Source organism: Pelodiscus sinensis, chromosome 2 (genome assembly GCF_049634645.1).
Source record: "Pelodiscus sinensis isolate JC-2024 chromosome 2, ASM4963464v1, whole genome shotgun sequence".
Taxonomy (NCBI): domain Eukaryota; kingdom Metazoa; phylum Chordata; order Testudines; family Trionychidae; genus Pelodiscus; species Pelodiscus sinensis.
The window spans coordinates 5,262,395-5,288,715 of record NC_134712.1 but is presented as its reverse complement, the minus strand read 5'-3'; the positions used below and the strand labels follow the sequence as shown (position 1 = coordinate 5,288,715).

General features: G+C 44.6%; 1 protein-coding gene across 13 annotated transcripts in view; it reads right to left on the bottom strand.

The window, feature by feature from the left end:
* The window catches only part of TSNARE1 (t-SNARE domain containing 1), a 731,183-nt gene that overhangs the window by 321,900 nt on the left and 382,962 nt on the right, over positions 1-26,321 (bottom strand). For all 13 annotated transcript variants that reach the window (XM_075920025.1, XM_075920027.1, XM_075920034.1 and 10 more), the window contains 3 exons: positions 16,960-17,050; positions 7,375-7,449; positions 4,312-4,368 (listed from right to left, as the gene is read on the bottom strand). In XM_075920025.1, coding sequence (XP_075776140.1) covers positions 4,312-4,368; positions 7,375-7,449; positions 16,960-17,050 — 223 coding nt within the window. The remainder of the gene's footprint in view (positions 1-4,311; positions 4,369-7,374; positions 7,450-16,959; positions 17,051-26,321) is intronic.

The following is a 26,321-nucleotide window of genomic DNA, read 5'->3' as shown; positions in this document are numbered from 1 at the left end:
CACCTGGGTCCTTCAGGACAGGGGGCTGGCAGTGGGGGGGGGAGGTCCAGGCCCTTGAGGAAGTGGGGGGGGTGCAGAAGGTTGGGGGCAGGGATGAGTAATGAAAGTGAGGGTTGGGGGGTGAGGAGGCACTCCGGGTTGGGGTCTCATCTGGCATGGGCATTTTCTCTGACCCAGCTCCCCTGACTGCCAGGGGCATTTTATTTCCCCCCGTCCCCTCCCCCAGCAACCAGGATTTTTTTCTCTCCCCACACTACTGGCCACGAGGGGGGGGTTTTCTTACCCAAGCCCTCCTGGTCGCCAGGGACATTTTCTGCCCCTCCCCAAGCTTTCCCCCATATGCCAAGGGCCTTTTTTCCCCTCGAACCTGGCCCTGGATGAGGAGGGGATAGTTGCGGGGAGGGATAGCTCAGTGGTTTGAGCATTGGCCTGTTAAACCCAGGGTTGTGAGGTCAATCCTTGTGGAGGCCATTTAGGGGACACATTATCAGTTGATTAATAAGTACAACTGAGTGCATGACCAACAGGAATCATTGAAGACCCTGTGGGAGCATTGAGGAAAGGGAGGAGCCTGGAAGAGCATACACTGATACAGAATCAACTGACATGCTGACACATTCAAGATCAGTGAAGGTTCTGAAGCTGGATTCTCCCCCAGTCCTTTTCAGTGTAGCTGATGGCATGACAAGGTACTTGACAGCCCCTCCGCTTTTAGAACTCATGCCTCTTTTTCATCCAATGGCGCCTGAACTTGTATATCTTCAGGGCCCTGGATTTGATGACCTCCTCATGCCCCTTCCAGCCCCATGCTTCTGTGATGTTATGATGTAGGGCGCACTGCCGCTCTCCCCTGCAGTAGGGTGTTTGGGGAAGGAGATGTTATTCGAGAAGAACAACATACCTTTCCTTAACTCTCCTTTTCCTACATGGTTGAAGGAGGTACAGCCATATTCCATGGAGTTATTGCTGGCTTTTGGACTTGGCATTGGATTGTGTATGTATGTGCCTATTAAAGGAGTCTAGAGCGTGTGATCAGTGTTTTAGGGAGGATACTCTAAAGCCAAATGGAATACTCTAAACATCAATAGTGACAAATACCATAAAATAAAGTGTTCTAAAGTTTCACTCTACATCCTTTAAAGCATTACCACTGGAGAGGGAATGTAAAGGAAATTAGTTATTTCCCAAAGGATATCCACTAGGATTTAGGTTACTGACCCTCTCACCTTGCCTGCCAACCAGTGTAAGGCGACAATTGTTTGGAATCCCATCAGTTGCAATCCCAATCCATTGCAATGAAATGCAATTTTAAAACCCCCTCTGCAATATGGCACCATTGTCATGGAGCATTTTCATGCACAACCACCAGGAAAGTCACTCGGTAATTCCCAAAACAAGCATACATCAGCTCTCCTGCACATATGTTGCCTTTTGTATCACTCGACGAGGTGTAAACTGTAATGTCTTAAAATAAGCACAATATAGTCAAGTTGCAGTTGCTGTGGGAACAATCATTTTGAATTTCCTGACTCCTGTGTGGGTGGGGAAAAAAAAACCAACCATACCAGTAATTGCTTTAACATCAGCAAGTTTTATACATTTAATTTCTTTTTTATATTTTAAAGAAGGAAAAAACAAAAAGATCCTAGGGGAGTGGCAGGCAACCTGTAGCTGACAGGCCACGTGCGGCCCATCGGGGTTCTACGCGTGGCTCACAAGACGTTTTCTTTACTACTGCTCATGTGCCAGGTTGCCAAATTCCATCCATGTAGATTTTTTTCCTACTGCTCTTACTAAAGCAACACACATGGGATGTTGAAGTGAACGTCTAAACGTCCACTGATTTTAATGGGAATGCAGTCTGGCTCATGGGTGGTGGGTATGTTAGGCAGGGGAAGGCATTGCCTTCCCAAAACACCAGCCTGGCCCTGCCTACACTCCACCCCAGAACACCTGCTGCAGGCATTCTGGGGGGCAGAGTGTTTCTGCTTCCAGTGCCCGCCCTCCTCATGTTCCAGGCGGGGAGGCTAGAGTCACCCGCCCACGTCCCTCCCTGGTGCTCCATGTCCGGGACACTGGAGCCACATGCTGCCCACCCTCCCCGTACTTGGGCCATTCACCCTCCACCCTTCCCATGATCCAGGCTGGGAGGCTGGGATGCACGTGCCTCTTTACCCTCCACCCTTCCCTGTGGAAGTGGGGGTCACACAAACCCACCTCCCCCTGATGGGGGAGCTGAAGGAGACAGGCTGGTGTGGGGTTAGGGGCTTGCCTCCCCCAGCCCTACCCTCACCTATTGCCCATGGTCCGGATCATTCTGAATCTCTCTCTGGTGGAGTCTAAGGCCCTAAGTAAAGAAGGTGTATGCTGATTGCCAGAGGAGCTGACAGACTCAGCAGGCCCCTGGACAGACTGGGGAGGGACGGTTCCATGCACCTAGAAGGGGCATGGCCTTGGGCAGTAAGGGCGGGACAGCCCTCAGTGCTTCACGGAGCGCACGAAGCACAGGAAGCAGCACTCCAGCTGCAATTTAAACGGCACGAGCCTCCGACCGTCACTGCTGGAGCAGAAGCAGCTGTCAGTGTCTGGGAGCCCTGGGCCCCTTTGAATCGTCAGGCCTCGGGACGATTGCTCCCCTTGTCGTGCCCCTCGCCCCAGCCCGCTGGTGGGCGGCTGACCGCACACAACACTGAGCGTGAGAGCCAAGCGCTCCCTCCACATCCAATCACAGCGCTGCTACCATTCAACTGGCACACCCCGCGCATCCTCTCTACACAAGGGTGTTGGCAAAACTGCCCTCTCCCAGGAAACCATCTTGCTTCTCTTGTGGCCCATGAAGATGAAGGAGGTTCCACTCACATGTGCCCCTCCCTTCTCACCTAGGTTACCCATCCTTGTCCTGGATGGATGACAGAAGCAAACGCACACACCCACACATACACATTCAAACCTGATCTGAGCATGTCTATTAAATAACTGCACATACAAACGTGCGCACGCAGACATCAAGCACTGGGACAGGCACCCAAGCTGGGCACGTGCAAATCTATGTATGTGCCCACGTACGTTTTGAAGCTGGGAGCCTCTCAGACATGAAGTTCCACAAAGGGATCTTTTTAGAGCCCTCATTTCACATGCGCTGAAGTAAAAAGTCCCCAACTTTAACTGCAACGTGTAAGATAGGAAGAAATGGACTTCCCGCTGAGACATGCTTAGCTCAGCCCCTAACAGCTCAGCCCGGAGAAAAAAATCACTTCTGCTTCACCTGGCAGACATCCTATCTCTGAACCACGACAGCCCTGGTTTGTGTCATAGCTGTGTTATATACAAGCCAAACATCAAATCAGGACAAGCATGAAATCTAGCCACAAGCTAGGGAACTCCACTGACTGGTCAAGTCCACTCCAGTGATTGGCTGCTATTTTGTGAGCCATCTAACAGCAGTAAAACAAGGCATCATTGAAAAAAAAAATCCTCACTGTGTCATATGACTAGATTTGCCTGGGACCCATGATGCTAGCTCCGTCCTTTTGAATTCTAGTCGGTCCCAATAACATGTCAACTTTTATACAAATCATTTGCCTGTGATTTTATTTTTGCTGGATAAGAATTTCACTGTTGTCCTTTTTGAGTGAAATCAACTGGGAGCAATCTGTTGGGGGGCCTATCTTGGCCTGAACTCTAATAGGTGTGAAGGACTTTCCAAAAATGGTTCGTTCCGATTTTGAACAAAGGTTCAAATTATTCCACCAATCCCTGTTAAAAATCAATGGCGTTTTTAGAGAAGCGGTCCAACCACTGCTACTGTTAAGTCAAACGTGACCTGTGGTTGTACCTGAGGTTTAGACCAGTAGGTTATAGCATAGTCAACTAGACTCACTAAATCAAACTCTGGAAGATTGATCACGACAGTGGCAATCTTCCATTTAGTGTAGACAAGGCCTAAGATACAGTATCAGAAAAATTCCCTATTGGTAAAATCAGTGAGACTGAAAAACTACCCTCAGGGAAGTGAGGGAAAGTCCATGTCCAGAGATGTTTCAGAGTGCATAAAAGAGTAGAAAGCATGCAGTGGGAAACGGTCCTGTAGGAGCAAGAGACTGAACAAGATAATGCAACATGTCTCTATTTTGGGATTCTATGATCATTGCCGTGTGTCAAGGGTGACATGGTGATATGCAATTTTAAAAAGAGGATCAACCCCATTATTTCAATGGAGCTACTCAGGGAATAAGCTGCTACTCAACATTAGTAAGCTGTGTATGGACTAGCATCATATCAATGTGTCATTCGTTATACCCACATACCTACCTGTTTGCTGCTTCTCTGTCCTCTAGGAAGCAATGCTTTCGACTTCTCTGCTATTTTCTGTCAAAAAAAAAGGGGGGGGGGGTTAAGTGGAAGGATCACTAGTCAATCATTATGATAAAAAAACCACACAATTTTTTTTTCTATTTGTGTTACATTTTAAAAAAATATAGAAATCAAAATAACTCTGCAGTTTAGCAATGGAAAACGGTCTTGAAGTAGACGACCTTTCAGGCATTAAGTCATTTGGGCTTCAAAAATGACAAGGTTATCAAAACCAAAACGTGCATGTAAGGACTGACAGCCAGAACATGGGTAAGTAGCAATTTGCCAGTCAGTTCCTGATGCAACCAGGCATTCGCAAAATGCAACAGCTAATTTTAGCACTTCGGAATTTATTAAAAAAAAAGTCATATGCACAGCACAGATGGAGTGTGTTGATGAACATGTATCTAACAATAAACAAACCCATTACACAGGTATTTTTGACTTGTGATCTAACAAGATAGCACCATCTAATTTAGACCCAGCACTTAGGTGTTGAAACAGAGGAGGAAGCGTGTAGGAAGAGAGACAGGAGTAGAAATAATTCAGTGGTATTTCTGTTATATACACACAGTTTAAAGGCTTTGGGAACTTTCTAAACCCTGAAATGTTAGCAACCCAAACAAAACAAAATGGCTCTAATGCAGGAGAAACAGAGAGCGATTCTTCCCAGTCTATTTCCATCCCCAGGCAAAATAGTAAACCAATTGTGTCAAATGTCAAGTATAGGGATTTTAAAATACATTATTTCAACCTCAATGATTTAATGTGTTTATCAACACAGACACCAGAAAAGCACTTGAGAACATCTTGGACTTCAATAAAAACAGCAAGGAGTCTGATGACACTTTAAAGACTAAGACTATGTGTACACTATTGTGATGGTTAGAAGGAGTGTTGGCCCACATTTGGTGACTAAAGAGTTAAACTTAGGTAGCTGGGGGTGTTGGCAGGGAGCCCGGAAAGCCTATCAGAAAAGGTGTTGAAATTAGAATTGGAAGATATAGCTGCGTGCTGTTTCTCTTTGTCTGAGTTTTAAGCCAGGAGTTGGGGGAACAAGATGTATTGAACCAGGCAGAACTACCGTGCCTACAAGGAATACTGGGCATGGAAACGGACTGGATCTTGAAGCACAGATCATGAGTAGATAGGAGAATGTCGATTTCGTCACCAGCAGGTTATTTTCTTTGTTTTGTTGTTTGTTTAAACTTCTCTGTGCTAAGCCCATCTGCTTTCCCTTCCCCATAAACTGTATATTTTAAGCTAAATCCCAGCGATACAACTTCTCTGTGTTTTAATGTCCTCTTTTTTCAGTTGCTCTTTAACACCCAGCAATCAAGTGTGCTTTACCAAGTATATCTCTTTGTTTTATTAATAACATCTCCTTTTGTAAGACTATGATTTAATTCTTGTGTCCTGGAAGGTAACAGGAGGTCTATGCATGCCTAAGACCGATAGGTCAGCTATTAGAGACTGTGATTTCTTTCTGTCTGTCTGTCAGATACCTGACTTTTACCTTGATTGCATCTCTTTGGAATCTATCAGGAACATGACTGGCTTTAGTGTGTTTTTAATAAGTGAAATCCTATCAGAACCTCACAGCAAGTGTCTTGTATTCAAATGTTTGGGCTGAAGTGTACGCCTCCAATATTTCACTGGCACATAATCCTGCCTTCCCCTATTTTAGAAAGGAGCATATGGAACAACTATGGAAAAAGGGTAAGTAAGGAGCTCAACTTTGGCCAGGCTGGGCTTGAACATCCAGGTGAATGTGCCATTGGAGTAGGGCTGGCTCATACTTTCCGGCATTGGTGGAAAATGACGGATTGTAGAAAATGCCGGATTGTAGAAACTGGAACATTTTGTGGAAATTGGTTAGTTTTGACAAGCTCCTGCTGAAACCCAAACAGGGTTGTACTGGAACTCTGCCTTGCCTAGCGATCTGCTGTGGAGCCCACCCTTCCAGTGTCTGTAGATCCAGGGTGACCCTGCCTTGCAGACCGCAGAAGTCTGAGAAGCCTGACCCAGCTCTGAGTTAGTCTGCATTGTGGGAATGCCCCAGAGCAAGGGATCTGGAAACCCCAGAGAGTCCAAGGAGCGGGGGGGGAGGGGGGGAAACGACTGTCTGTTCTGTTTCAGCATAACCCATCAGAAACATTTCAATGTTTCTGAAACAAAGGGGGAAAAAAATCCAGAACTTTCTTTTTGCAGGAATTCCAATGTTTCCAGTCTTCGTTCTGGTTTGAAAGTAATCTCCCTCCCCCCCCCCCCCCCCCCCAAAAGTTGGAATTTCCTGCGGAAGGGAAATTCTGTGTTTTAACTCGACACTGTCAAATATGGAACAGGCACAAAGGGAGACAGGGTTGGGGGAACAGATGTATGAGTCATCAGCATAGAGATGACTGTTGAAATCAAGCACATGGAGAAGGTCACTCAGGGATACGGTGGGGGAAGGAACTGAAAAGGAGTGGATTGGCTTCTGTTTGTTTTATGTAACAGGTTGAGCGGTAGCAGCATTGTCTATTCAGCTACAGGCCACCAGAAGCCTTAAGGTAAGACCTTTTAATATGGCAGAGCTGTCAAGGTAGGTCTGTGTTTCAGCCTAACCATGTCACACAATGTCCCTTTAAATAGCATCGGTCAGAGCAACACTGAAAGCTTTGTGTTTCTCTGTCATATCTCCTGAAGACACCCAAGCCATCCAGCACCTGTTGTTCTAGCCAAGGATGCACCATATTGGGATGTCATCATAGCTCCACAGCTGCCCCTGACATTGAGCCATGGATGGGTGGAATCAGTTGATCAGTAAAGTCTTTGATATGTTGCTATTTCACTAAATGATTCTCAGCATTTCCATACTCTGGGCCACACACCAGGAAGGATAGATTGCAATAACCATGATGCATTATACTAATACCCTATTGGTTGTTCCATGCTCTTGGGCGTCTGTGGCAGATATTGATCACTATGTTTCCAAATCCACAAATCAGAAAGTGACAGGAAATGTGGGAGTCCTATTACCTTTTGTACAGTTCCATAGCGCTGGATGGCATCAGACAGCTGGTTATTCAACCTGTCCAGCTGCAGTCGCTCTTGCTGTAATTAAAAGAAAAAAGCAAATGAAAAAAAAATTACTAACAAAAATATCTCACAATTCAGCTGAAAGTGACCTTGTATGACCTTGAGCTGTGATCCTGCAAGACCTCCGACACTGAGCAGTATTAGATCTGCTTAGTACTTGAACAATGTCTCACTGACTAGAAACACCAAAGTGCTACAGCAAGTTGTTTTGATTAGCGAGTTAGCTTTACCCTTTCACCTTTACATAAGAACAGCTACACTGGGTCAGACCAAATATCCATCTAACCCAGAATCCTGTCTTCCAACAGTGGCCAATGCTAGATGCCCCAGAGGGAGTGAACAGAATAGTGAATCTTCAGACAATCCCTCTCCCATCAGCCTCTGACAGAGGTTACGGACACCATTCCTAGCCATCCTGGCTAATAGCCATTAATGGATCTAACCTGCATGAATTTATTTAATTCTTTCTTGAACCCAGTAAAACTCCTGGACTTCACAACCTCCTCTGGCAAGGAGTTCCACAGGTTGACTATGCACTGTATGAAGGAAAATTTCTTTTTGTTAGTTTTAAACCTTCTACCTGTTAATTTCATTTGGTGACCCCTAGTTCATATGTTATGGGAACAAGTAAATAACTTTTCTTTATTCATTTTTTCTACAGGTCATGATTGTATAACAGTCCCCATCATACTGTATGTATAGTTTGGATTATTTTTTTCCAATTTGCATTACTTTATATTTATCAACATTAAATTACATTTGACATTTTGTTGCCCAATCACCAAGTTTTGTGAGAAGCTTTTGAAGCTCTTCACAATTTGCTTTCGTCTTAACTATCTTTAGTAGTTTGGTATCATCTGCAAATTTTGCCACTTCACCTCACCCTTTCTCTAGATCATTTATATATAGGTTGAATAGGATTCGTCCTGGTATGGACCCTTGGAGGACCCCACTAGTTACCTCTCTCCACTCTGAAAACTTACCATTTATTCCTACCCTTTGTTTCCTGTCTTTTAACCAGCTATCAATCCATGAAAGGACCTTCCCTCTTAACCCATTACAACTTATTTTAACTTAAGAGCCTCTGTTGAGGGACCTTGTCCAAAGCTTTCTGGAAATGTAAGTATATTATATCCACTGTACCCTCCTTGTCCACATGTCTGTTGATCCCTTCAAAAATCTCTAGTAGATTAGTTAGGCATGCTTTCCCTTTACAGAAACCATGCTGACTTTTCCCCAAATTATGATCATACATGTATCTGACAATTTTATTCTTTACTACAGTTTCAACTAATTTGCCCGGTATTGACATCAGGCTTAATGGTCTGTAATTGCTAGGATCACCTCTAGAGCCCTTTTTAAATATTGGCATCACATTAGCTATCTTCCAATCATTAGGTATGGAAGCTGATTTAAAGGATAGGCTACAAACCACAGTTAATAGTTCAGCAATTTCACATTTGAGTTCTTTCAGAACTCTTGGCTGAATGTCATCTGGTCCCGGGGTCTTGTTACTGTCAAGTTTATCAACTTGTTCCAAACCCTCTTCTAATGACACCTCAAACTGGGACAATTCCTCAGATTTGTCACCTAAAAACAATGGTTCGGGTTTAGTAATCTCCCTAACATACTCAGCTGTAAAGATCGAAGCAAAGAATTAATTTAGTTTCTCCGCAATGACCTTATCATCTGTGCATTCTCTTTTGGCATCTCGATAGTCCAGGAGCCCCACTGGTTGTTTAGCTGGCTTCCTGCTTCTGGTGTACTTAAAAAAACATTTTGCTATTACTCTGAGTTTTTGGCTAGCTGCTCGTCAAACTCCTTTTTGGCTTTTCTTATTATATTTTTACACTTAATTTGACAACATTTATGCTCCTTTCTATTATCCTCACTATGATTTAACTTTCACTTTTTAAATACTGCCTTTTTATCTTGCACTGCTTCTTTTACTTGGTTGTTAAGCCACAGTGACACTTCTTTGGTTTTCTTACTGAATTTTGATTTGTTTTCTTTTTTAATTTGGGGTATACATTTAAGTTGGGCATCTATTATGGTGTCTTCAAAAAGTTTCCATGCAGCTTGCAGGGATTTTACTTTTGTCACTATACCTTTTAATTTCTGTTTAGCTAACCTCCTCATTTTTTGTGTAGTTTCCCTTTCTGAAATTACATACCACCATGTTGGGCTGCTGAGGTGTTTTTCCCACCACAGGGATGTTAGATTTTATTACATTATGGTCACTATTTACAAGTGGTCCAGTTATATTTACCCCTTGGACCAGATCCTGTGTTCCACTTAGGGCGAAATCAAGATTTGTCCCTCCCCTTGTGGGTTCCAGAACCAGCTGTCATTTAAGGTGTCAAGAAATTTTATGTCTGCATCTCGTCCTGAGGAGATATGTGCCCAGTCAGTACGAGGATAGTTGAAATCCCCCACTATTAATTATTTTTTTATTTTATAAACTCTCTAATCTCCCTTAGCATTTCATAGACACTATCACTATCCTGGTGAGATGGTCGATAATATATCCCTGATGCTATATTATTATTATTGGAGCATGGAATTACTATCCATAGTGATTCTCTGGAACATTTGGGTTGATTTCCATGCAATATCCCATTTATATATCAAACAAGTCTCATTTTGCTTAGTTTATGCAATCTAACTATTCCAAGGAAAGAGCCAGACACTATTCTTAGAGTCCTAAAACTCGATCAGAAACAAAAAATACAAGTTAAACTACAGTAGGCAACAATCCTAGACTGTCCACTAGAACACTTTATTATTTAGTTAACAAATATGCCACTCATCGATATGGTAGTCAAATTATGTGACCTAAAAGACCTTTGGCATGATTCATTTCAACAGGCCAAATCCCAAAGCCCTTAGGTTTCACTCTGATATTACTGAGGCCTACTCTCTACAATAAACTTTTGCTGGTAGTAGAAAACTGACATATGTCATTTTTATAGCATTTGTATACCACCAAAAGCCTACAGGAGATGTGGTTATACTGGTTGGATATCCTTGGTCTGGGACCTGACTGGTCCCAGATGAGAGAATTTGCTGGACCAGGGATGTTGCAGGACCAGAGAGTCCCAGTTAAGAAAGGTTCAAAGTGCACCAAGAAAAAAAGTATTTTTCCTAGTACTTTCACTAGTAGCTTATTTCGCACAGGAAAGCATTATAATACACAAGTTGAAAAGTACTCTCTAGCCAATATAAACTGTACAGTTCTACCAGCAAAGGTTTCCTGCTGTACATCTGGCCCCAGGCAAATTTCCATTTGCTTCCGTGGACAGATGACTTCAGCTGAAATCTGAGTAAAAACCTCAGGTTTGATCCACATGATTTCACAGGTCTGTCAGACATCATGACATTTCCTTTAGGGCTGGTAAGAATGCATATGGAGAATACATTAATGGATGAATTTTATCAGCACTCTCAGAAATTTATATTTAACAAATACTTTTTTTAGCATCAGATCAACAATATTAATTAGTGAATATATAATGTGATTAATATCAGTGCAATTTGCCAAAGAGCAGAAATATTCCATTTCCGATATTTAACCAGATCTAATGGATATGAATTATGCCGTCAGAATGATTATGGTACGTTAAGAAAACAAACATTGAGAATATGTAAACTTTGTTCCCGTTATAAATACCCATATTCTCTTATGGAAAAATAAAGTATTTGGTCTCAAGCTGTGGGGGACGTGGGGGGAGGGGAAACTCTGTATCCATCACACAAACACACAAGAAGGTGTAATGAAAAGCAATCATGACAGCATGATGCTTCATACACCACATGTTAATTCGTGCATTTATATAATGACAACATATCTACAGAAGAGAAGTCATCAATGGAACAGAAGGTTGTAGCATGGTCTCCTACGGCTCCTTGTTAAATGACACGGCAGACCAAAAACGTCTTTAACGCGGGGACACTGATTCTGGGAGGATGTCGCATCAAAAGGACATTCTGTGTATGATGCTGAATGATTTGATGATTTTGTCTGATGGCTGACTCGGTATTCCATCCTGACTGGCTTAGGGACAAAAGAGCTCTCATTGGAAGCTGGCTTGTCTGTACATTTACCGACAGGAGCGGGAATTCCTCTCTGGAATTCACTTCCCCAAGGCATAAGCACCCCTGTGAACATGGTCTGACAGACTTGCCACTTGGTCCATGGGCAAGGTGCGGGGAGGGAGGCTCTACACCACCAGGAAGGGATGGGGCCTCGGGTGGAATGGACGAGGCCTCAGGATGAAGGGATGGGGCTAGGGAAGACATCTGGATGCATCCCATGCATGTTCCCCTACACACAGCCAGTGGAGCGCACTGTGCAGTTCTCTGGCAGAGATGTTAAGAACCTAGGACTCCGGGAGTTCCAGGCCCTTTTGAATTGCCAGGCCTTGTGGCAGCTGCTCCCCTTTTCCCTCCCTCATCCCTGTGTCAGCCGGCCTGCATGTTCAAATCCAGCCACGTTCATAGAGACCACACAAAATGGAATTTTTGGTTTAGATTTTCCTCCTAACTTCTCTTTCTGGAATTTCTGTTTTACTGTTTCCTTCACTTTCAAATCTGGGGTCACTGAATCCTTGCTCTGTATGTGGGAAAGTCGCCTTTCATATGTATATCTTGTAATGGACGATTAGTACAGCAATGAGTATCACATAAATACTTGTAATACAAAAATAATAAAAAGTGTGCATATTATTAATGATGCTAATACTAATACTAATTTTGCTGTAAGAATAAACTTATTTATTTTATTTCTAAACCTTCTTGAACAAATAATGGCAAACTATACCACACTTTAACTAACACAGCTTCTCCCATAACTTAGACTGAATATACCATAAGCAGTATTGAAAGATTTAGTAATGAATATCTAGTAATAAACTGCAGCATGGGAGGTTTAGGTTGAACATTAGGAAAAAGTTCCTGTCAGAATGGTTAAACACTTGAATAAATTGCCTAGGGGGTGTGTGGAATCTCCATCTCTGGAGATACTTAAGAGTAGGTTAGAGAAATGTCTATCAGCGATGGTCTAGACAGTATTGGGTCCTGCCATGAGGGCAGGGGACTGGACTCGATGACCTCTCAAGGTCCCTTCCACTCCTAGTATTCTATGATAGGTGCAAACAACGTGCACCTTATTTTTATCACACCTTGAGAGCCAAGATAGTCTTGGATGACCGTGGTACATTAGAACAAGAAAGGTTTTCTCCCTGATTCACAGGTTCAGTGGCCGAAGTTAAAATGTCTAGCAATTAAAATCTCTTTTCCTGTAGCAATGTTGTTCACAACCCTCTTAAACTGCTGGGTTGGTTTAGTCCCTTCTTACATGCTAGTTATTTGGGGATAATTAGGAAAACAAGTGCTTGGGGACGGACATCTCAGAATCACCAATTAATGAAGTCCCATGGACATTACCCCTCCACCCCCACCCCCCGACTCAGAAGGTAGCAACCATCATCAGTGAGGATTAGCAGAATATTTCAAATAGCAGGAAGGGCAGGATGAAAAGCCGAGCCACCACTGTGCATGGTTTCAGGCCCCAGAACATGAGTGGGTGTCTCCTCCCCTAGTCCTAGTTCCCAGGCTGTTCAATCCTCCTGTGGTACCTAGTTGGTCCAAACCCATCCAAACCCAGTCCTGCACCCACAGGAGTCAAGAAGAATTTGATTATTGACTTCTACGAGAGCAGGAGCTCTGAAAATTAGGATCTCGGTACAAAAAAGCCAGCAAAGTTCCTCCAAAGAACATGCCAAAATATTCTATAGGAATAATCCAACAGGAAGCCACATTGTTGTTTTAAGCTGGAGGTTTGGGACCAATACTGTAGTGTTTTTCAATCAGCTTGTGTATCGGATCATCTTCCAGACACTATCCGTGGTTCGAGAGAGTCCTCTGAGCCATGGACTTTGCATCTTAAAGTTCAAGCACTTCAAGGGCCAATGCAGGTTTGCATTTGGGATATGTAGGGAGAAAAGGAGGGGGCATCATTTAAAACAAAATGCAATCACGGCTCAAAGACCATTCAAACCTAACATTTGCCCCCAAAGAACCCTTGCCTGGGTCAGTGTTAGATAGCAGCTTTACAGTTTACCCCTTTAATCTTGGTTAGAGGTAGTCCCAAGTATACTAGTCCAAGTAGTATACTTGCCTCTTCTCAGAACAGATCCAGTCAGTGGCTTATCTACATCAGTACTTTTGCTCCTGCTGTACTAAGAATTCACTCAACTGGATCTCCTGCCTCCAACAATTCTTGTCAATAAGTCATGTCTCAAAGGAAGGCAGAAAAAACCCATAATGCACTTGGCTAGTGGCACATTGCTGTTGGAAAAGAGAAACTTCTTGTGCAAAGCAGTAGACAAAAAAAATGCACCAGAAGGGACTGACTATAAAAATTCAAATCAATGAAAGTCTTCCCATGCTATGAGAAACTTTACAAGAGGAAAACTTTAAAACACTATCCCCAGATTCCCCCAGAGTGACTTAAGAGACCCACCAACCAAGCCCTAGCAGAGTAATTTGTTTTATAGAAGGAGAAAGTCTACAGGTTTTACATCAAAATGTGTAGGTTTAATTATTTAAGCGACCCACTGTTACAGAGCAAGAAAGAGAAAAAAAAAGACTTGTTACATTAATTGACCAGGGAGAGGGAAAGTTATTATGTAATGTCAACACAGAGTTACAAGTTTATTTCTCCTATTACCATAAACGTTTGGGCCACTTTTCCTGTCTGCTCTTAAATACAATTTAATTTAAAAACTTTCCATCCACTACAGTGGAACCTGTTCGGATCACAGCTTCCTCTGCTGGACTCTAACTTGGCTTCAAGGGCTGATAATGACATTCAAGGAAAAGACACTGTGATTATTTTTCAGCTGGCCTTATTTGACTTCCCCTTGGACCCAATTTGCGTCACACAAAATAACATGGGGATATATGTGCAGAATGGCCCAGCCATCACATCTCTATGAAGTCAGTTGTTTCGCTCAAGCCAGCTTTGATCTCACCATTCGGCATCCCCATGGCTCATTCTCTTTCTACCAGAGGCTACCGTGACCCTTACTAGAGGATTTATTTGCCACTACCTCCTCTGTACCACAGTGCAGACAGGTGGTGTGAAGAAACAATACTTGTGCTCCTACATAAAACAATGGAGAATTTTACATTAGCACAGCTGGAGCCTATCAGGGGCTATTTGGACAACCCCTGATTTAGGCATTTCTACTAATACTTGTTCTAGGTAGAGACACACTGGGAGCAGGGTCTAGGAAGGAAGGCAACATGGAATTCTGGGGAACATCAGGAAGGAAGCAGGGCTGACATGTGGGAGGGACATGAGGGGGCACATGCCCCGAAATGCCATTGGCATGAGGAACAAGCCAGCAGCCAGTGGGGGTACAGCAGAGGCAGTGGGGACTGGCATCCGCAGCAGGGATTATACCCTGTATACTCGACGGCAGTGGCCCAAACATATTGTGCTCTGCTCTCCCAGCCATGTTGCTCAGGGGAGAACAAGATCACCCCCGCGCTCTCCTGTGGCAAGCGGAGCAATGCATCCGGGGGAACAAATGGGAAGCAACTGCCTAGGAAGGAGTACTGCTGAGAGGCATCTAGGAGGTCAGAGTGGACCACAAGCTAAATATGAGGCAATGATGGGACACTGTTGCAAAAAAAAGCAAACATGATTCTGGGATGCATTCACAAGAATATTGTGAGCAGGACATAAGAAGTCATTCTTCCACTCTACTCTCCACTGATTAGGCCTCACTTGGAGTACTGTGTCCAGTTCTGGGCACCATATTTCAAGAAAGAGATGGAGAAATTGGAGAAGGTCCAGAGAAGAGCAACAACAATGATTAAAGTTCTAAAAAACATGAGCTATGAGGAAAGACTGAAGGAATTGGGCTTGTTTAGTTTGGAAAAGAGAAGACTGAGAGGGGACATGATAGCGGTTTTCAGATATCTAAAAGGGCGTCACAGGGAGAAGGGGGGGAATTGTTCTCCGTGGCCTCCGATGATAGGACAAGAAGCAATGGGCTTAAACTGCAGCAAGGGAGGTTTAGGTTGGACATTAGGAAAAACTTCCTCCCTGTCAGGGTGGTTAAACACTAATAAATTGCCTAGGCAGGTTGTAGAATCTCCATCACTGGAGATATTTAAGAGCAGGTGAGACGGACACCTGTCAGGGATGTTCTAGAACAGCGGTTCCCAACCTTTTCCAGCTGAGGACCCATTTTGACAATTCAGGAAGACTTGGTGACCAAGGGCAATTCAAAAAATGTGTGAATGGCTCCTTAAGAGCCACCTGGGGAGACACCTGGTGACCCTTTTGAAATGTAATGGTGACCCATATTTGGGTCCCGACCCATAGGTTGGGAAACCCTGATTTAGACAGTGCTTGGTCCTGCTCTGAGGACAGGGGACTGGACTCAATGACCTCTCAAGGTCCCTTCCAGTTCTAGTGGTCTATGATTGCCCTATAAGGTTCTCTCCCTCTCTGTGTTTGTCAAGGTCTTGGAGGATGGGGACTGAATATGTCCCTGCAAAAACTGGGGCTGGCTTGGCATTGTCAATTCACAGCAGCATGGCCAAACAGGATTATGGATTTGCTTCAAGACAGAGTTGATTAGGGATAGTTGCTTTTATTAATCTCACTATGACACTACTATTTCAGGCTTAATACTGCCAGATGGCTACACAGCTACTGCAAAGTGGCACATCAATAAGCATAGGCAGAGCAATGCACAAGGGATCAACAGGCACTTAGAAATGCTTACTCCCCTTCAGTCTGCGGGGAGTTCCTTCCCTGTCACCTCGCACCAGGCCGTAGTGGATGTGGCTCCAGCTGGGGGAATCCACGGCACCTTCCAAGGTGTAGGTCCCAGGTGAGACTCACCAGGCACAGGACTCCCTACACTAGTTATACTACAGTTGTTTATCAGGTGTCTGTGAACTGGCCCAACACCACTCTCAACGTTCCCACAGGGCTGGGAACTGAGGTCAAAGTTGTTTACCACTTAGTAGTTTCCCAGCTCAAGGCATGCATTAAAGCTGAAAGCCCAGCTGCTGTTTGCACTTACAGGGTCCCAGGCTATGTTAAACTGTATACTCCAGGGATGGAAACTTCCTTCCCAGCCTGCTGAGCTGCAGGCCCCACATATGAATTTGTATGTGACAGGCATAAATTAGAATACAGCACAGACCTCCTTGAACTTACGTTATGAGCCTTTGAACATGTCTCCCACATCCTGCGTAAGGGTTCTACCGACTGGGCCAATTGGTATAAAGGGAGTTTCAGCATGCTCTGATTTTCCCATCTCTGTCTCTCAGTAAGGAAATTGCACATATCTGCACTCAATGAACGCCACACCATGCATATGTCCCTGCTTTTGCCACCTCACCCATTTGCAGACCACCTCAACAATTTGTAGACCAACATTTATCTTTAACAACCAAAGCCAAACTTTCAATCTCAATGGCATCTCAAAAGGCACATACCCTAGATGAACCTCTGACAATCTCAGACAGCTGCTTGATAGCTTTGGTGCTGGTCGTAATGGTTTTATTGGTCTCTTGCTGGCTTGCATGCCTGTAAGAAAAAGAGAGACCATGCCAATTACAATTACAATTTAATTTGAGCATGAGTCAGTCGCTCACATACACGCTGCACCAGAATAGCCACAGCCTGAACAATGACGACGTGGCAGCAGGTTCAGGTATTCCCTGAGTTACAAACGTCCGACTTACAAACAGCCACACAGACAAATGCTCACCTGCAGTTTCAGTGGACCAGGCAAGAGGTGCAGGTGGTGGTGACAGGTGTGTCCGGAAGACTGTGGCCAGCCCAATCCCTCCGTCTCCCACCCTGTGGGCTCTGCAATTGCTCCTACAGCCAGCCCCAGCCCCCGGTTGCATTAGCTCTGGTAAGCCCCATCCCCAACCTTAGGCAGGTCACCTCCCCATGGGTCCTGTGTCCAGCACCCACTCACCAGGAGGCAGTGAGTGGTGTGAGCATGGGCTGAAGGAATCCAGAGCAGGAGGGAGCAGAAACAGTCACTTCTCTCCAGCCACCAGCTTTGCAGCTGCCCCCACGTAGGCATGGGAACTAGGGGTGTGGGAGGTGCTGCATCACCCCCAAGCTCCTGGCCTCACACCTAGGGTGCCAGCTGCCTCCCCTTGTGCCATTGGCTCTGCTGCTGGCCCCGTATCCAGGGACCCAGCTACCATCCTATGTTACGAGGTCGCAACTGCTGCCCTGCACACCCAGGGCTCTACTGCTGGCCCCACAACCAGGGACCCAGATGCTACCTTGCGTTCTGGGGTCCAGACTGCCATATTGCCAAAGAAAATAACCTGATTGTGTCTAACTAAACAGTCCCTGTTCTACTCACATCTCTGTTGTTCCAAGGTTTACACCTTCCCTAGGCATGGATATCTCTGGAAATTCCATGCCATGTTCCTGGCTTAACTCATCTCTCCCAGCTCTTGCTCTGATCTCAGAAAGACTCCAGCAAGAGGGTTCTGCCTCAATTCAAAACTTCCACACTCTTTCCATTGGCTCTCCTGGCTTCCTTCTAAGACTTTCTGGAGACTCTCAAGGGCCCACTGTCCCTGGGTTTAACAGTTACAGGCAACTTAGTTAACTGAATACCTGGGATGTCCAGAAAAGAGTAGTAGCCCTCCCATTCATCACAACCTGAAATCTTAAATTATTTTTAATAGCCTACGACCATGAAATTGACCAAAATGGACCATGAATTAGGTAAGGCACGCCTTGAGGAATGCCTTGTAGCCCAATCTTGCAGTCCATACTCAAATGAGTCATCTTATAATGTGCATGATTTCCAGGACTGAGAGTTCCATGATAGAGCCTTTAATAAAAACTACTTTTGAATACAATTTAATATAGATATATAGATATATATATACAGATATATATATAAAAGGCACTAGAGTTGATCCTAAGTCACCTTCTTAAAAAAAAGCCCTATCTATAGAAGTTGGACATTTCCAAATGGACAATCTCTATCCCCAAAGTAAAAGGCATCATTACTTCCATTCATTAAATTCTTTTCAATGTCTGAAGTTGAGTAAAAGCCTTGCTTTTGACCTTACATACAATACGTAATAAATTCAAGCCTTGTTGAAACTTATCACTTGGATGCCAATCTTTTACTTATTCTGCCTTAAAAAAAATTGCTCTCCATCCCCCTTTTAAACCACATTTTTAACAACACTGTAGAACTCAACTTTGGTAGTTACAAGTATGTTGTCAGCATAATTAACTTACTATGCTGCAGCTTCAGAGATACATTCAGAAATCAGACAGTGATTATATTTAATTTACATTAAATGGTATTAAGATCTTTATTAAAAATAAAGGCCTTGGATTCCACCTCCCGCAGCATTTTATTTTCCTTTAATATGTAATGGTAATAAGATATACCGCTACTATTATTATTATTATTAGCTTCCTCCATATCCCTCTCCCTATGGGACTGTGCAAGTTAATTAAAGGGATGTCTCAGATGAATACAGTTTCATTTTGAGAAAAGTCAGCCACACAATAGTAAGTTAAATATATAATCTATACAGATATAGTGTGAATATTTTATATATGCTGCAAAGAACTACACTGGTGATCGTGATGAACCACAGGACTCTGAATAGAATGTAATTCTCTCAGGAGGAAGAAAGATTTTCTCATTTGTATGTGTTCATAAAACAGGATGCAAGATATTGTACTCTGTAATCTCCAGTGGCCACAGCTTACCCCACATAATTCTATACAGCTGCCATTTTCTTTAATATGAAAGTATGGCCCCTTGGATGTATATTTCCTAGCACACAGGTCAGGCAGGTTATAGACCAAAAATTGCTTATTTGTAGGCACTAAGTAATGATATGAACAAGGAACTGTGAGCTTACATTGCCGCTAACTTCCTGTGTGACTTTAGACAAGCCATTGTTTGCTTCAATTTCCTATAGCTGTGCTTCATTTATCCAGTTTTAAAACAGGCTTAAGTGAGAGGCAAGTGAAGTGATTTCTCCATTTCCCTCCTCTACATCACCTGAGTGTAATGAAGCCTGTTCATTATTGTTTGTACAAGGTTCTGAGATTCTTAGTGGGGAAAAAAAAAGCCAAAGCACACAATCTGGTCAGACCCCTTGGACTCACTTTAAGGAAGCAGCAGAGAATTAGAGACAACAAAAGGGTTCATGATCTTTATCATCCCCTCCATCACAGGCTCCAGTACATAAACCACCACCCTAGGGATGGATTTACCCTCCAATTCCAGAGGTGAGAGGCTACAAACGAATCCAATGAAACATACAGTTTCACTTAATAATGTGTTTTTTTTTTTTAGGATTACATTAGAAGGCTCAAAAGTGGAATTACTTAATATTGGCTCACATCTCACTCAACAAACCGCAACACAAGAAAATGTCAAAGAGAAAAAAAAGTGACTCGGTACTTCAAAAAGGCCAAGAAGAAGGTGTTAGCGGGTGATTAATTATCCTGCTAGATACTAAAAATCACCCACTGAACAGAGACACTGGATTTATGCTTGTTACAACAGTATGTAACCTACTAGCCTCTTCTTTTTGTCCTATGACTGCAGAGACATGCACGGGCCAATCTACCTTGAAAGGTCCCTTACAATATGTAATGTTATGACCAGCGGTGGGCAATAATTTTTGATGGGGGGCTACCCCAAGAATTTGCAAAGAGATTGAGAGCTGCACTCTTCCATGACATCCTAATGGAGAAAGTGCTAGCTAGAGTTGCCAGATGGTTTAACCAACAATACCGAACACAACCCCCTAAAAAAAAAAAACCTACCAGGAAAAAAATTCTGTTGAGAGAAAAAAAGAGGGGGAGACCAAAGTTAAGAAGAGGCTTTTTTGCCTGTGGCCATCTTGTTTTTATGCTCCAGCCACAAGACAGCTCCCCTGCGGAACCAAGTAAGTGACAGGGTGGGGGGGCCTGGCGGGAGGTTCAGGGAGGGCCCAGGGGGAGTTCAGGGGGAGCCCGGCAGAGGATCGAGAAGGGCCTGGGGGGCTGGGCCCAGTTGCTGAGTGTTTCATAGGGTTGCCAGGTGACTGGTATTTTCGTCTCCTGGCTGGGACAAAAAAAAAAAATCAGAAAATACTGGACATTTTAGGTGTCTACTGTTTTCTGAATTTTTTTACCGGACAGGAGGCGAAAATACCAGACTGTCTGGGTCAATACCGGACACCTGGCAACCCTAGGAGGTGCGGGATCTGGGATGGAGGTTGGGTGCAGAAGGGAGCTTGGGGTAACGGAGGGAGTTTGGATGAAGGAGGCAGTTGTGACTTGGGGCACTGGACTCGGGTGCAGAGGGTTGGATTGTGACCTAGGGCAGGGAACTGGGGTACAGGAGGGGGTGCAGGGGATTGAGGTTCAGGGGTTTGTGTTGTGAGCTAGGTCATGAGGGGACCGTGATCTGGGGTAGGGGCACTGAGGTTCCAGATCTGGGAGGGAATAAGGATGCAGGAGAGGGGCAGAAGATTTAGGTATGTGGAGTGGCGGGCAGAGGGTTGAGGGAGGGAGGGGCACGGGTGCCAGAGTCAGGCTCTGGCCAGGAGATTTATCAGCTACCAGTCCAGCACTTTCCTGAAGCAGCCTCCCTTCCTACCCTATCCCTTCACAGGCTGCAGCCATGTGCTCTGTGAATAACTACGAGCCCCGGAAGGGAGGGATGTGGTGCTTCTTGGCTGCCTGTTATTGAAACAGGCAGCTCCCATTGGCCAGTTTCTGGCCAAAAATTGGCTAATGGGATTATGCTGGGGGTGGGGGCAGCTCCTAAAGCCTTCCGTCCTCCCATCCCGGCTCACAGATTTCAAAGTGAAACGGCCCAGCTCCCCTCTGCATCTGTGGGCCGGTTCCAGTGGCTTGGTCAGTCCTGGTTTAGACCAAACACTCTGTTCTACCTTGCATTTTGCTGTGTTGCGGTGAGTATCTTTCCGAGACCCAAACAAGGCCTCTGTTTGGATGGAAAGTTTGCCTCTCTCCCCAAAGTAGTCAAAATAAAAAATATCCCTTCACCCTCCTTGTCTCTCTGGTTTGCTTATATTTCCCCATGCTGAATACGGGACATCTGGTAAAATTACTTGCATTCAAGCAAGTTCAATGGCAGTCAATGAAAACTATGCAGTGCAAAAATTAGCATCCAGTTGACTGAGCTCCTGTTAAAAAGAAATACTGCACAGACAGAGTCTTTTCATTTACCGTCGTAGCTTTCAGGTCTGCACGGAGATAGGTGACAGTGTCACATTTCTTCATGTCTCTCACACAGGGATGTGGGTGACTGACCGATTTGACTCAACCCTTTCTACACAGTGCTCTCTCCCCTCCAGGCCTGACTGGGCCCCTGGGTTGGACCCCCTTTGTTGGTATCTGGTGCTCCCTCTGCTCAAGGCAACATGGGGGGGCAGGCCCCCCAGATTTCTGCAGAGGTTCACACCAGAACATGGCAAGGAGCAGCTGTTCAGCACTGCATGGGAGGGAAGGAGAATGGGGGTGGGGGTAAGGATGACCTGGTCCATTTTTTTCCAGCAGTTATTTCTTCCCTTCCCTCCTTCCCCCGGCTAGAAGCAGCTTGTCCCTTCCTGCCTGCACTGTGGAGAAAGGCAGCTCACACCTTCAAACTTTCGCTAGCAACGGACATAACCCAGGCACCTTCTGTCCCCTGGCTTCAGCATGGGCAGGAAGGGGTTAAGCCCTAAGGATGCACTGAGCACCAGGGCCCAGGGAACCTGACTGCACAGGCCAGAGAGGTGGCTCAACAGGGGGACAGAGGACAGAGCAGCCCTCCATTTCCTGCAGGCAAGGCCTGAGGGAGGGGGGCAGTGTGTGAAGAGGGTGCTAAGGGCCCCTGCCTGGGTACCTGCAGGGTCAGAATGAAAACAGGCTGGAAATAGCTTCCTCCCCGCCACACCACAGCTTAGCTGAGGGGCAGAGAAGCTTCCCTGTGCTAGCGCTGTGTGGGGCTTTGACACACGCAGGGTTTGGCTCCATCTGGCCACAAGGAGTTGAGCTTTGCCTGGGTTGCAGCCCTGCCAGAGGCAGTGGAGGGAGGAAGGAGCCTGCCAGCCAGAATGGGGGGGAGATGAAAGGGTAGGGTAGGGGGACGCACCCAGCTGGGGCATACGGAGGAGCAGCAGAGTTGGGGGGAGAGAGAGTGAACGGGCACAGCAGGGAGAGGATAGTGAGAGGGGAAGCACGTAAAGAGCCAAAGGATGGGCAGCAGAGGTGACACGTATCCAGCCATCGCCCACCTGTGCTCCCCAGGCAGTGCAGCAAGCAGCCTATGCAGGCTGGAAATGGGACAGCAGGTTGTGGGGGGGACTGCTGGCCAAGAGGAGGTACACAGCCGGCCTGAACTGATGGACCAGTAAGAGAATGACCAGCACCAAACACTACAGCGTTGCGCAATCACTTGTCTTGCTCAGTCAGCCCCTCATCAGACACCCCCTCAGTCATCCCCTTACTAGTCGTCCCCAAATCACTGGACCTGCCCTGCCACTCGCCGCTTGTGGGTGGGCAGCTGGCAAGCAAGGATCCGGCCAGCAGCTGGACTCAGCAGTGCGGAAGGGAAGGAAGAGAGAAAATATGAGACAATTTCCCCTCCCCTCCATTTTTTTTTTTTAAAATAGGGACATCCGCAGGAGGGCTCAAATACAAGATGGTCCTGTTAAAAACAGGACATCTGGTCATCCTACTTCTGTTATATCAGTTGGCAGGATCCAACTAGTATCAGAACAGCGTCAGCTTTACCAGGGATCTGCAGACAGCACCAGAAAGTCTGAAAATAATACCAGAAGAACTTGAGGCCAGAAGAACTTTATAATCATTTCACTTTAAGGAAAACTTCGGAAGAGAAATTAGGATGTGAAAGGAACCCATAATTGCTATTTCTACGATGACTGGGAGCATTCTGATATACTGCTGCATTTCAAAACACATTTTCTTAAAAGGAGCATGCACACCCACATGCATGAAAGATTTTCAAAGCAACTCACAGATTAGACCCCATACAATTCTTTTTAAAACATCTGTGTGTGCAGGTGCAGTCACCCAACACACACACACACACACACACAATATTCTATGTTAAAAATATCACAGCTGTGAAGTCAGGCACTAAAGAATCCTGAGATTAAGCTTGCATGCTTTCATTCACACTGCCCACTTTGTTTGGAGTAATCCTCCACTTTTCTCCATCATGGGGCCCATTTACATCTCTCCCTAAAAACCACTTCCTTACAGGAATTCTTTCTACCTTCTTTTCCTCAGCAGTAATCAAATGCAAATCTCTCTCCTTTAGGGTGCATCTATACTGGACCCTTAGCTTGAAATAAGGGACACAATTTGAGTTATTCAAATTTCGTAGCTTATTTCAAGTTAATTTCAAAACAGCTTGTTTCGTAATTTGGCACTCTTTACACAGCACCACATTTCGAAATAAACCACTATTCGGAAATGTCCCTTAATCCTCGTGGAACGTCAGAATAGCGAGCCCGTTATATTTCGAAATAACCGGTTTGCTTGAATGACGCGGAATAGCTATTTCAGGATACTGGAAGTATCCCAAAATAGTGCTTCACTGTATGATAGCATGTCTCTGTTTTGTCTGCCTTAGGGTGTAACTTCTTTGGACAAGTGACATGCCTTATTGCAGGTTCATAGTCATTTATGACACAATACAAATGATCATTAAGAAGCTACAGAGCACATTTTAAGTCTGAGCAAATGCATCTGCATCCCCGGACATACTGCTAGATTAGTAAACTATTCCTTGTGTGCAAACTCCTGCCTCCTCAGAAGGCTGAAGGGATAAATGCACATTATTATGCAAGTTCAGCTGATGGGGTAAACACAGCCATGCACACAGGGACCTAATGGACAGACCAGCCATACACAAAATATTTAGATGCCAGTAACAAGCACAGAAATAATAGCCAATATAGACCTAGACTGAGGAATTCAAGTCATGTTCAGGATCATCACTGGCAGCTATTTCTGCGGGGTCAAGTCCCTATCTGAAAGTTCAGAGTTGGGGCATAGTGAAGATTATAGATCAAATTGTGTGGACAGACAGCACATATTACTGAGAAAGGATGCTGATACCATTTCTCTACAACAATTTATGGAGCTTACAACACCTTAACTGTCAAAACAACAGCCTAATAACTTAGAATTTATACTGTTTCTCATATCCAAAAAGGATCTTAAAGCACTTTATAAATTCCATACAATATAATGAATCCTTTCATCCAGTACATAAGGCAACAACTCTTCTATCAACATGACAGAATTTTATACAAGTGTAAATGGCTGCTGACGGGCTAGGGCCAGAATGAATGAGACCCGATAACTCTACACAATCGGTCAGCACAGGGACTGAAAACTGAAAAACACAATTCAAACCAGAATTCAGATAGGCAAAATGAAATGTTCTAAATTGCCATTTGACATGGCCTTTGTGTCCTAGTCAACACTAGGCTAGTGAAGACCCTCTAATTAGAACTGAGAAGGCACAAACATTTGCGCCACTAGTCTACGCCTCACGAAGAGTAAGAGAAGTCAACAGTAGCGTTTGCTCCTGTCAAACTCCCACTCTATAGACAGCCCAAAAACACTATTTAAGATACGGCAATTCCAGCTATGTAATGAACGTAGCTGGAATTGTGTATCTTAAGTCAACTTTCCACTTTAGTGTAGACCAGACCAAAATTAATAACCACTCTTTTACAAAATACCATCATTCCATGTTTAAGGCCACAAGTAGTTAGGATTTCAGTTTCTTGTTTGCAACAGTTACGTCACCTACACCATAGCCCAAGTGCAAAAGAGTACAGCTTCAATCTGGTGACATGTATACCCACTTTGCATGGGGCAAATCAGTCAAAGTGCAAGTCAGGGGAGACCTGGACCACTTGTTTCCAGTTTCAGCCATGGAGTTATCTTACTGAAGTGGGGCCATTCATCCCAAGTTTCCCTAAGGCTTTTTAAAGGAAATGGAAGTATTTCACCTGCTATTTCTAAGAGGACAGCTACACTGCGCGGATAATTTGGGATACCGGAGATACCCAAAATAGCTATCCTGTGTCTACACAAGCCACCCATTATTTTGAAATATTTTTCAAAATAACAGGTACGCTATTTCACCATCTCGTGTAGATAAATTTCAAAACAGGCTATTTGAAAATAGATTCGAAATAAGATACGCCATTTGCATAGCGCAAATTGAATATCTTATTTCGAGTTTAGGATGCTGTGTAGATGCACCCTTAGGGAGGATGTCGTAGGAGTTTAATAAAGCATTATTACTCAATGGTTTAGGACTGAGATACAATGTATCCAATTCTAGTTGTACAGAGGGTGCAGAGAGTATTTACATAAATCACAGCTGGGCTTAGACATTGCAGGTAACCCCCTAACCTTTGCAGAAACTTCCATGGGATCTATAATGTCCATGTGTCCTGAACTCCAATTTATCTCTCTCCATGGAGGGTAGAGGGAGGGGGAAAACATATCCATGTCCAGCATCTCCGGAGGAGAAGACAGTGTTCATTGCAATCAGAGGTCATCAGACCCCGAACCACATGAAAATGAGAAAGAGCCCTGAACACGATCCAAGGGCCTAACAGTTACTCTGTACTTTACACCAAACTATTCCTACATTACACTGATGTTTCCTTTTTCATTCTCTTCTCCCCCCACTCCTCTCTAGTGTTAGCCAAACGTGCAGCAATGGCACTACCACCTCATTTCCCAATAAGGCCGCCAGTTGGAACCAAAGCAAATGTCTTACACCAGCTAAGCGATATCA